The sequence below is a fragment of the Merops nubicus genome, unplaced genomic scaffold (assembly GCF_000691845.1).
Source record: "Merops nubicus isolate BGI_N331 unplaced genomic scaffold, ASM69184v1 scaffold1256, whole genome shotgun sequence".
Lineage (NCBI taxonomy): Eukaryota > Metazoa > Chordata > Aves > Coraciiformes > Meropidae > Merops > Merops nubicus.
Genome location: NW_008612715.1, coordinates 8,205 through 19,515, shown reverse-complemented (window position 1 = coordinate 19,515; position 11,311 = coordinate 8,205). Strand labels below are relative to the sequence as shown.

The following is an 11,311-nucleotide window of genomic DNA, read 5'->3' as shown; positions in this document are numbered from 1 at the left end:
CCCTCAGCTGCTCCTCCCCACACTTGGCCTCTAGACCCTTCCCCAGCTTTGTTGTCCTTCTCTGCCTTCATTGAGTAACCTTGATGAAGTTTAAAAAAGTAAATTGGGATCTGTGTGACGTGGTCACTCTGAGGTGATGGTTGTGTGCTGCTGGGTGGCACAAACACATTCAGGTGCTTTATTTTTGGGGAGATTTGCACATCCTGGCAAGAAAACCAGCATAGAGGGGAAAAATGAAAGCAGTTCATCAACACAGTGTTTGTTTTAAACCAACTTTCTCCTGTTAATGAGACACTTTAGGGGTTCTGAGGGCAGGGGGCAATGGGGCAGCTGGCTGTGTGTGTGAGTTTTAATCTGATTTCTTACAGCCTTTAGCTTTTGTGGGGGTTTTTAATGATTCCTCTCTCAGCTGGTATTTCTCCCTGTAAAACAGGAGGAGAGAACTATTTTACTAGAGCTTCAAAAGATTGATCTTCAACATTTCCAAAATTCAAGATGCTTAAATTTAGATGGAGTTTCTATAGCTTTTAGTAGGCCCAAGAATGTTCCAAACCTCTGTTGCCTCTTTATTATTCAAATCCAGGTATTATTTATTTATAACCTTTATTATTCAGCTGTAATTTAATTTTTAATAACAAGGTTCCAAAGTGATCAAATGTTACAAAACTAAACTAATGGCACTTCCTCCCCCCCCAGTATTACTGGTGTACTTGGGGTTTTTTTTTTGGCAAGTTGTACCAATAAGAGCAAGTTACTAAAATAAGAGAATAAATGTATTCTGTATGTGTGAACCCCACCAGTGTGCAACATAAGTGTCCAAGTGAGTAAGAAACTTTACTGGAAAAGAAAATGAATATTATAGCTGCAAGTTGTTTAATCATTTTGGAACCTATTTACACTTCTCAGTTTATAGCTTTGGTGCCTCAGCTGCTCCTGCTGGAGCTTTGATTTACAGGAACAGAGGTGAAGCTTCAGCTCTGACTTTTTGACTTCTCCTGCTGGGTTGCTGCTGTATTGAGTGAATTCATGAAGAGCCTGTAGCTGGAGCAAATCAAACCATGCTCTGATACTGAAACACTCAGAGGCTCACTGCATTTCAGTTCACAGTGAGAACAATCCCAGGATTTTCTAAGATGTGCAAGGAAGAGCAGGGAGCAAACTGAGGAGTAGTTCTGTCCTTGCTTCTGCCTGGAATGTCACCCTGTGGTTGGTGGAGTAAGGATTTGAAAAGCTTTTTCTTCTCTCCACTGGATTGCAGGTTTCTGTTTGAAACATTTAGATGTATTGCCACTTTCTTAGCCATGAACTCTGCAGTTATCACAGAGCTGGTGTCTTAATGGATCCTCTGGCACTTGAGTCAGCTCTTAGCCTGTGCACAGAAAATCACAACATTTAGATGTATTGCCACTTTCTTAGCCATGAACTCTGCAGTTATCACAGAGCTGGTGTCTTAACCCACCTCCTAATGGATCCTCTGGCACTCGAGTCAGCTCTTAGCCTGTGCACACAAAATCACAAATTTGAGTTAATGAAGAGATCTGTTTCCTTGGCAAATCACTTCACTGTGTCATTTCAAGGTGTGCACCTGAATGCTGAGTAAAATTAGAACCAGTGAACTCAACAGACTTGCCCCTCAGTGCTCAGTGGCCTTGCAGGAGTTAAAAACCAAGATTTAGTGGACATCAATAGCTTATTGAAGAAACACTCCTTCCTCCTTCATAATTTGCAGGAGGCTGCAAATGTCAGTGGTGATGTACTGCCCCTTGAAATTAGTCAATAGAGCAAACAGCAAGAATTGCTGTGGGCAGAAAATAAGCACTGTAATCATGACATAACTGGGGTCAGTGATTTATGGATTTCAATATAGCAGTAGCTGCATATGATTGAAAATTTACTAGGTCACTAGTGCACCAAAAAAATTTTATTCGCAGCCTCCGGGCGTCTTTTGAAATGTGCAACAAAATAAAACCCCCTGAACCTGTTCTGACACCCTGGTGGCTGGGTGGGTGACAGGCCAGCCCAGCCAGCCTCATTGACATGCAAATGTGGCACTAACTTCTGCATCAAATCCTTTCTGAAGGTAGAAAATGCCTGGGAGAACATTCCAGACAGCACTGACCTCCCCAGACAAACTTTTAAGGAAGATTATGGAAATAATGGGTTTCTCTTTTTTGTGTTTTTTTTTTTCAGCTGGAAGCTGAAGCTGTGCCTGAAGTATCTGAAAAATATGGAATCAGTTCTGTTCCAACCTTCTTATTCTTTAAGGTAACAAAAAAATGGATTTAAGAGACTCTCAATACATACACTTTTTTTTTGTTACTAATTCCACAAGAGCAGAACCTCAAGAACTCTCTCAGTGCAGAAACACTTACATATGTGACCTAAGTCTATCCAGTGGAACCTAAAAAAATAGATAGAAATGCTTCTTAGACTTCACATGGAATATTTCAGAGCTTCCTGAGTTGCTTTGGGTTTCTTACATAGTTTTTCTTTTAGTTGTTGGACCTTGTATCAGGTCAGAAATTTTCTAATAACGTTTCCTTGTCTGGCAGTAGTTCTACAGCGTGGCAAAAACCCCCAAAATCATCTTCTGGTAGAAATGACAAATGTGTTTGGGTCACGCTTGCCTGTGATAATAAAATTCAGACTATTTTCTTTACTAAACACTTCTAGGAGCCAATTTGCTGGTGTTAACAGTGACCAGCCACCAGCACGGCGCGAGCCTTGGAACTAAAGCCTGAAAGATCAATACACTAATCCACCCTGCCTCTGAAAATCTATACTTTATATGGTGCTTTTAGTGTTGTTTTTATGACAGTACAAATTCCAAATCCAACCCCTCTGACACAGGCCTGTGGTTTGGTTTCCTCAGAACTCCCAGCAAGTGGACAGGCTGGACGGTGCCCACGCCCCAGAGCTCACCAGGAAGGTGCAACGCCACGAGTCCAGCACCCCCACCCCTGCCACCCCCAGGGCTGGGCCCCAGGAGGAGCTCAGCCTGAGGCTGAAACGGCTCATCAGTGCTGCCCCCTGCATGCTCTTCATGAAGGGCTCTCCCAAAGAACCTCGCTGTGGTAAGGACCTGCTGGAGGTCCCGTTCAGCCTGGCAGAGCTTGCCCTGGGCTCTGCCAGCAGCTCGGGTTCAACTCCTTCTGTCTCTGCCCTCCACACCTACGTGTGCTTGCAGCTGCTCTGGAAAGATCTGCAGGGTGCTTTTCAGATGTTCCTGTGGGTGGGTGGCAGAAATCTGAGGGGAAGGGCAGGACCCTGGGTGTCCCAAGGCCTCCCATGCTTGGCTGGGCTTCTGCTGGGCTGGTTTCTGCACACTGCTGTTCTCCTTTCTCATTCCAAGGCTGCTCTTTCCTTTCAGTGCATTGATAGGGTCTGGAATCACTGCAGTAGAAGCAGTTTCCAAAGTAACACCAGACTCCAGGGCTTTCAGCTCATCCTGCTGCTGGGGATCAGCCTGGGATTTGGGGAGGTTCTGCATGGGTGTTTGCTGCTGTCAGCCTGGGATTTGGGGAGGTTCTGCACGGGTCTTTGCTCCCCTGAAGAGCTGATGGAGTTCCACCTGCTTATGTGAAGATAATTCTCTGCTTGTGCTGTGTAACAGCAGGGCTGTAGGTGCTTGAGAAGGACCTGTTGTCATGGGAATTCATGGGTAATTTTGTGGGAATGGAAATTTTGGCTTATTCTGAAGCAGAGTCATGAAGTGCATCCATTGATACATCCTCTGTAATACCTGTGTGGAACAGAGCAGTGCTCTGATGAGCTCCTGGTCTTTATGAGTACCTCTGGGGTGCAAAAAAAGCACAGTTGGGGTTATCCAGAGAATCACAGAATCATCAGGTTGGACCTGGTGCTGCTGGGTTAGTGGTTGGACCTGATGAGCTTAAAAGTCTTTTCCAACCAAAAGAATTCCATGGTTCTGTTCTGTGACTTCATCATAAACTCAATATGAAAAGCAACTTAAAAGTATAACAGGTTAATTTGCATATTGTAATTAGGTAGAGTAGATGTTTCTTCAGGCCTTGCTGCTGAACAGTGAACGTGTTCTGGGGTGACACCTCTTTTGCTTGGAAGATAACAAGCTTGCACCCAATTCTTTGGTGCAGTTGGCAGGTTGAGGGAGCCCTGCTCCATTTTGGGACCTTGCAGTTGGCAGTTTGCTGTGTGGAGGAGGCAGCCAGGGGTGGTGGGAGTGACCCTGGGCCCTTGGCTGCCTCTTCACTGCCAGTTGTGTGCCTGGCTGTGTCTGCTGTGCTGCTTCAGGGGCTTCTTCTGGGCTGGGGGAGTGTTGATTTGTTTACTTCATTAATACCCTCATTTATTTCAGGAGCTTTTCTTGCTGTACAATCTGCAGTGAGGGTCTGGATAGCTGCTTGAAACATTTTCTTAGCAGTTTAGTTGTTCTTTATGTCTCATGTATGATGATGCTTCTTCAGAAATCCAGCCTAAATCTTGGCTATGAAAATAAAACTGTTCTGGCATTTTATCCCTGAGCAAACACTTCCAGGCCTCTACTATAACCCTTCAGAATGAAGCACAACCAATCAATCTTTCTACTTTGCATGTAATTGCCTACAGCTGAATAAAGCTTTTTTTTTCTCTCCCCCCTCCCAGTTCCTTCCAGTAGCAGTGAGTTAATGTATTGGTGATGGAATAACCATCAGCCATCAGCCTTTAGCTGTTTGCTAATGAACTCCCAGACGTGCAGAAGATTTCAGAATCTCTGTTTCACTTCAGGCTGTACATGAACTCAACACTTCAGTGGTAGAAGGAGAAGCAGCTTCAATGCCATGCATATAAACACTGCTACTTCACAGCTCCATAAACTGCAGAGCAGGAAAACTGCAGTAAAAATCCATATTTCAAAAACTAATAGGTGGTCTTGCAAGCTGAAATCAAAGGTTATTCTTCTATGGCACTTTGTTTTCCCATTTTAAAGCTTCTTTATTTTTTATTCCTTTATTAAAGCCTTTAAGCACTGTCTCTTTTTTTTTTAATAGTTGTATAGATGTTTTCATTTGTCTGCAGAGCATTTGTTGGAGTTCTTTGAGGGAACTGGTAGCATTGCAAGGGCACTTGGATCTAAAGCAGGATGGGTTGGCAGAGTTATAACGTGTGTTATGATCATAGAATCATTTTGGCTGGAAAAGACCTTTAATTCATCAAGTCAAATCATCCCCCAGCCCTGCCAGGTCCCCACTGCCCCGTGTCCCTCACCCCACATCTCCACGGCTTGGAAACCCCTCCAGGGGTGGGGACTCCACCACTGCCCTGGGCAGCCTGGCACAGCCCTGGGCAACCCTCCAGGGCAAGAAATTGTTCCTCAAGTCCAACCTAAATGTCCCCTTAGGCAGCTTGAGGCCATTTCCTCTTGTCCTGCCCCTTGTCCCTTGGGAGCAGAGCCCGACCCCCCCTGGCTCCAGGCTCCTGTCAGGAGCTGTGCAGAGCCAGAAGGTCTCCCCTGAGCCTCCTTTGCTCCAGGCTCAGCACCCCCAGCTCCCTCAGCTGCTCTTGAGCACAAGTGGCAGATGCTGAAATGCTTCAGGATAAAGCCTTTGTGTTCAGGGGAAGCAAAATTCCAGAATCTTTCAATATCTTGCAGCATCCTTCCTGCTTTTTCCTGATGAGTGTAGTTTTTGTAGCACAGCAAATAGCTTGTGGAGCAAGAGTGGAGTAAAATAAAGTAGGAAGAGAATTGTTTGAAAGTGTGGGTTTCTCTTTAGGTTAAGAAGATTTAGGTGATTATAGAGCCTAAGTTCTAGAATATTAAAAGTTTCATGTGTAAAACTTTTTTACAAGTAACATGAGGAATTTTCTCAGGAAAACTCTGCTTGGTTACAGAAGGGAGGAACTTTTCTTCTCAGCAGTAGCTGGAGGAGGAAAGGACAGAGTAAAATCTGTGCACCCCAGCCCTCGAGCTGTGAGTTGGAGCTGGAGCAGCAGAGACACTGACACACAGGTTACTTACTCTCTAACTAGAGCAGCACCAGCCTTGCCAAGCTGCCCTCATGCTTTGCTTTTGTAACCCCAATAATAAACAGATTTTTTTGCCCCTTTTCTTTATAACATTTGCAGACATTGCTAAAGCAATAACACTCTCGAGCTGTTCTGAGCTGGCTACCCACAAGAATTGACTGCTTTGAAGTGAATGGGGAGGAGCAGGGACATGGGAGGGCTGTGCATGACATGACCTGCAGCTCCTGTTGTGCCTGGCAGGTTTCAGCAGGCAGCTGGTGGAGATCCTGAACAAACACAACATCTCATTCAGCAGTTTCGACGTGTTCTCGGACGAAGAGGTTCGGCAGGGCCTGAAGACTTACTCTAACTGGCCAACCTACCCCCAGCTCTATGTGGCTGGGGAGCTCATAGGTGGGCTTGACATTGTCAAGGTGAGAAATGGAGAGATTCCTCATCATCTTCTCAGAAGCCTCTTTTCCTTGCTTTGTTTCCATCTGATGTTTCTCCTCCCCTGTCTCCCTAGGAGCTGGAGGCGTCTGGAGAGCTGGACACGATCTGCCCCAAGGCACAGAAGCTGGAGGACAGGTGGGATGAGCGAAGGGTGGCTGGTTTTGAGGTTCCCTCTGTTTGTTTATGTAGGGGGAACCCCCCTCTAGAAATGCCTGTTCTTTGATTTTAAAGTGCATCAAGGTTGTCTTTAATTCCAGAACTCCTGCACTTGGTCAGGGTGGTGTTTTCTGTACAGTGAGCAGCACCTGCCTCTCCTTTAGAAGTTTATCACAGGATAATGTGATTCCTTATCCATTCCAAATTTCATAATCATGGAATGCTTTGGGTTGGAAGGGACCTTAAAGATCACCCAGTTCCAACCCCCTGCCATGGGCAGGGACACCTCCCACTAGAGCAGGTTGCTCCAAGCCCCATCCAACCTGGCCTTGAACACCTCCAGAGATGGAGCATCCACAGATTCCCATCCAACATCCCCAACTATCCTTTACAGATAACTAAGAAAATAATCTTTAAAACACAAGTAGCTTTGACCAAGGCCACAAACCCCAACTGCTGCTTTCTGTAGTTGGAGATGAAATTATAGGTAAGGGTGAGGTGATCTCTGTATGGCCTTTTAAAAACTTATTTTAGAAAGCTTCCTTCAATCTCTTCCTTCCTCTTTGCAAACTTGTGTAATCTGCAACTTCATTGAATTTATACATCAGTTTTTTCTCTGCTTAATCTGTTTTTGGGAAGAAGGTGATGGGAAATGCCTGCTGCCTTAGCTAATGTGTTTTAATAGAGTCAGATTGTTACTGCAGCTAAATATGTCCCCCAGGAGCAGCAACAGCAGCACTTTTGGAGCAGATGTGTGAAGTTTTCATCAATTTTTATCAATTTTTGATGTAGAATTGGCCTGAAGGAAAACTGGGTGGTAAAAAACTTCACCAGATGAGTCACAAGTAGCTTCTTGCTGCCTAATTTGTTCTTCACTTTTCAGTAGGTGCTTGTTGCTTTGATGTGTAGCTGAGGTCAGAGTTTTCTGGTGACAATTGGGAAGTTTTTTGGCCATAACACAGATGAGTCTTTCCTCCTAGCAGCTGGTATCTCTTTCAAACTCCACTCAATCACTCATAAAAAAAACCCCAAACTCCTCTTCCCAGGTAGTTACTCAAACACATTAAGACACAATAAAATGAAGGAATATCAGTCACAGAATCTATGTGATGCTGAATTATGCTCCTTTACTCAATGTTTGAAAAACAATGGGCAAAAGATGGATATTACTAAGTATAGATTGTGTTTAAAACATCCTAAAATGATGTTTCTGCTTAAACTTGCTGCTGCTTGATACTTACAGACCAATCCAGGAAAGTAAATTACTGCTCTAAAAGTTACAGGATGGTTCAGATTCATTCTCTAGGCTTACTGTAAGCCATGTAAATGAACAGAGTTGCTTATAATAATCCTTTTAATTGCATTTGGGGAAGCTGTAAGTTGCTGTCTCTCCACTTTTGCATTTGACCTTCCTGTTGAAGCAAAGCTTTGGGTAATAACCAGCCTGTTTTCTGTCTGTCTTTTTCCTGCAGGCTTAAAAGCTTGATAAACAAAGCTCCTGTGATGCTTTTTATGAAGGGAAGCAAACAGGTAAGATTGTGTTGCAGAATATGATCTGTTTTTAAGACAATCAGCTTTTTTTCCCTGCTTTTCTTAATGAAAATTAACAGTGCTGGGAAGTGAGTTATTTGTCTTTTTATTTGGTGCTTCTGTAAGCCATAGAAGAGCAGTCCCTGTTTTACCTGAGGGATATATATTGCTAAAATACAGAGAGCTGTCTTAAAGTATTGAAGGAAACTGGGGGAATTTGCAGCCCTGCAGTGACATCTGTCAGTCAATCTGCAATTCAGGAGTGAGCAGAAGAGCTGCACGTGTCCTCTCAGTCTTAATTATGGATTGGTTTGGCAGAGAATGGATTTTCTTCTGATTTTCTTAGAGCCTGCCCCTGATCTTAGCCTGCTTGAGACTCACACTGTGAGTGTGGCCCAAAAACTTTAAGCTCTGGACACGTGTTTGTTGAAACTTCTCCATCTTGACCTGACTGGACTGGGTGTCCTGTCCTTAGTGTCTGTGACTCTGGTGTGCTTTCATACCTGCATTTACAAAAGCTGCTGGATGTTTTTAAGGCTGAAGTATAACAACCAGTCCATAAAAGATCCAGTCTTTCTCACAGGCATGGGGTGGTCTCTGCCTGGTGTCTTTAAGCTCCATTTAATTGTCCTGCTCTCCAAAATAAAGATAGTGACTGAAGACAGATGTGCTGACAGTGAGGATTCAATTCACTCCTGACTAAACCCAGAGGTCAGGCTGTGTGTGGCATGCTCAGAGCAGCCAGGGGACAGATGATTCCCTTGGCATCAGCAGGGCACTGGAATCCTTCCTGGCCAAATGGCCTGAAGGGCACTGAGCTCACCCCCCACACTGGGGTGCTGTGCCCCAGACTGTAGCTGTGGTTAGGGGCTCTGTGTCACACCTTTATTCAGGATTTATCCAGAGGGAGGCAGAGGCAGGGGGCTGAGCTCACTCCTGTGCTTGTCCTTCTGCTTCATTTTCCCTTTTCTTCCCTCAGCCTTCTCTAAAACAAGAGTTTTAAGAGTGCTGGAGGCTGTTTCTTACCCCCTGGGGGTTATGCTGGTCCACCCAAACAGTGGTGATGAGCTGGTTGGGCTGAGGCCTTCTACACAGAGGCACTTTTGTCTCCTTTAAAACATGTGTCTTGCCTACCAGAGAGCAGGGAGGCTCAGGGGAGACCTTGTGGCTCTCCACAGCTCCGGACAGGAGCCTGGAGCCAGGGGGGGGTCGGGCTCTGCTCCCAAACAAGAAGTGATTGGAGAAGATAAAACAGCCTCAAGTTGCCCCAGGGGAGCTTTAGGTTGGACATTAGGAACAATTTCCCCCCCAGAAGGGTTGTCCAGGGCAGTGGTGGAGTCCCCATCCCTGGGGGGCTTAGAAGATGTGCAGATGTGGTGCTGAGGGACCTGGATGAACAGTGGACTTGGTAGAGTCAGGTTGATGGTTGGACTTGATGATCTTAAAGGTCTCTTCCAACCTAAACAATTCTGTGATTCTAAGAGTTTGGGCAGGTTGTTTAACACGTTTGGATTCTGCTTGAGGTGGAGTCACCACTAAGGGTTGGTCTGGATTAACTATCCAGTGCCTAAAAAAATGTGTTCTTTGTCCTTATGCTGTGAACACGAGGAGCTTGCAGTAGATACTGTCAGTTTTAATGGCAGTTGGGAGCTGCTGGACTTGCAGCCTGCTTATCAGGTGACCATAGAATGGTGAGTAAAGGGTAGCCCTTGTCTCAGATAAATCATGTCTGTTTTACCAGTGAAGTGTTTGTACCCCTCATACCTCTGGCTTTGGCTTTTTGGGTGTGCAGAAAATACCCAGTTTTCAAGACAGTGTTGCCAGACCTAGAAGGGAGATTCTCCTCATGTCCTTCCACACCACATCTGAGGGAAGTGTTTTAATGTTCTTAATGCTCCCATTTCTTCCAGCAGAGTACATAAAGACACAATCAGTACTGTTGAAAGCTCAGGGAATAAAAGAAGAGTTAAAAGAGAGGATTTAGCAGCATTGCTCATCCAGCAAGGCCATCACTAGTGGTATATTGGTCATGGCTTTGGTGTAGCTTGTGGACTTGGAATTCTGTGCATTAAATACAGCAGATATTTTAACATATGGTGGTTTTTTTTGCATTCTAGATGGCAAAATGTGGATTCAGCAGGCAAATTATAGAAATCATGAATAGCACTGGGTATGTAAGTGTGTTTGTTTTTTTTTTATTTGGTTTGGGAAACCAGTTCTGTTAAAAACTACGTTTTATAAAGACAAAGATCAGTGGAAGATTTCCCCAAATGTAATCTTCTTTCTTTAAAAGTATTTTCAAGTATCTTTACATGGAGGCCCATGGTGTAAATCCCTCCTGCACTGATTGGATACCAAGCCAGATGTGGTGTGCTCCACAGTGATTGTCTGCCCTGCAGTGGGGAGTTCACTGCAGTGGTGGATCTTTTGGGGTTTTGTTGTGACTGTTGACATGAAAGAACCCCTTCCCCTGGGATCTGTCCAGAGGGACCTGGGCAGGACTGAGAGCTGGGCTCGTGCCACCCTAATGAAGCTCAACAAGGCCAAGTGCAAGGTGCTGCACCTAGGTCAGGGCAATCCCAGGCACAAATCCAGGCTGGGTGGGGAATGGGTTGGGAGCAGTCCTGAAGAGAAAGACGTGGGGGGGCTGGTTGGTGAAGAGTTCAACATGAGCCAACAGTGAGTGAGTGCAGGCCAGAAAACCCCAACCCTGTCCTGGGCTGTCCCCCCCCCTCTGGCCAGACCCCCCTGCAGTGCTGGGGCAGCTCTGGAGTCCTCAGCACAGCAGAGCCAGGGAGCTGCTGGAGCGGGGCCAGAGGAGCCCCAGCAATGCCCCGAGGGGGGAACCCCTCTGCTGGGAGCCCAGCAGGAGAGAGTTGGGCTGGGGCAGCTGAGAGGAGAAGGCTCCAGCTGGGGAGACCTGCTGGGGGCTGCCAGGGCTGAAAGGAGCTTACAAGAAAGCTGGGGAGGGACTTTTTGCAAGGGCTTGTAGTGACAGGATGAGTGTTAAGTGGTTTAAACTGGAGGAGGGGAGGTTTGGATTAGAAATCAGGAAGTTCTTCACTCTGAGGCTGGTGAGACCCTGGCCCAGGTTGCCCAGGGAAGCTGTGGATGCTCCACCACTGGAGGTGTTCAGGACCAGGCTGGATGGGGCTCTGAGCAACCTGCTCTAGCTGCAGATGTCCCTGCTCCCTGCAGGGGGGTTGGA

At 45.8% G+C, this 11,311-nt stretch overlaps 1 protein-coding gene across 1 annotated transcript in view; it reads left to right on the top strand.

The window, feature by feature from the left end:
• GLRX3 (glutaredoxin 3) overlaps nucleotides 1–11,311 on the top strand; it is a gene marked incomplete at its 5' end in the record, with an annotated part of 14,314 nt that overhangs the window by 484 nt on the left and 2,519 nt on the right. Inside the window, 6 exons of the mRNA XM_008941614.1 lie at nucleotides 2,191–2,265; nucleotides 2,873–3,074; nucleotides 6,226–6,398; nucleotides 6,491–6,552; nucleotides 8,046–8,103; nucleotides 10,221–10,273. Of these exons, the coding sequence (XP_008939862.1) occupies nucleotides 2,191–2,265; nucleotides 2,873–3,074; nucleotides 6,226–6,398; nucleotides 6,491–6,552; nucleotides 8,046–8,103; nucleotides 10,221–10,273 (623 nt within the window). The remainder of the gene's footprint in view (nucleotides 1–2,190; nucleotides 2,266–2,872; nucleotides 3,075–6,225; nucleotides 6,399–6,490; nucleotides 6,553–8,045; nucleotides 8,104–10,220; nucleotides 10,274–11,311) is intronic.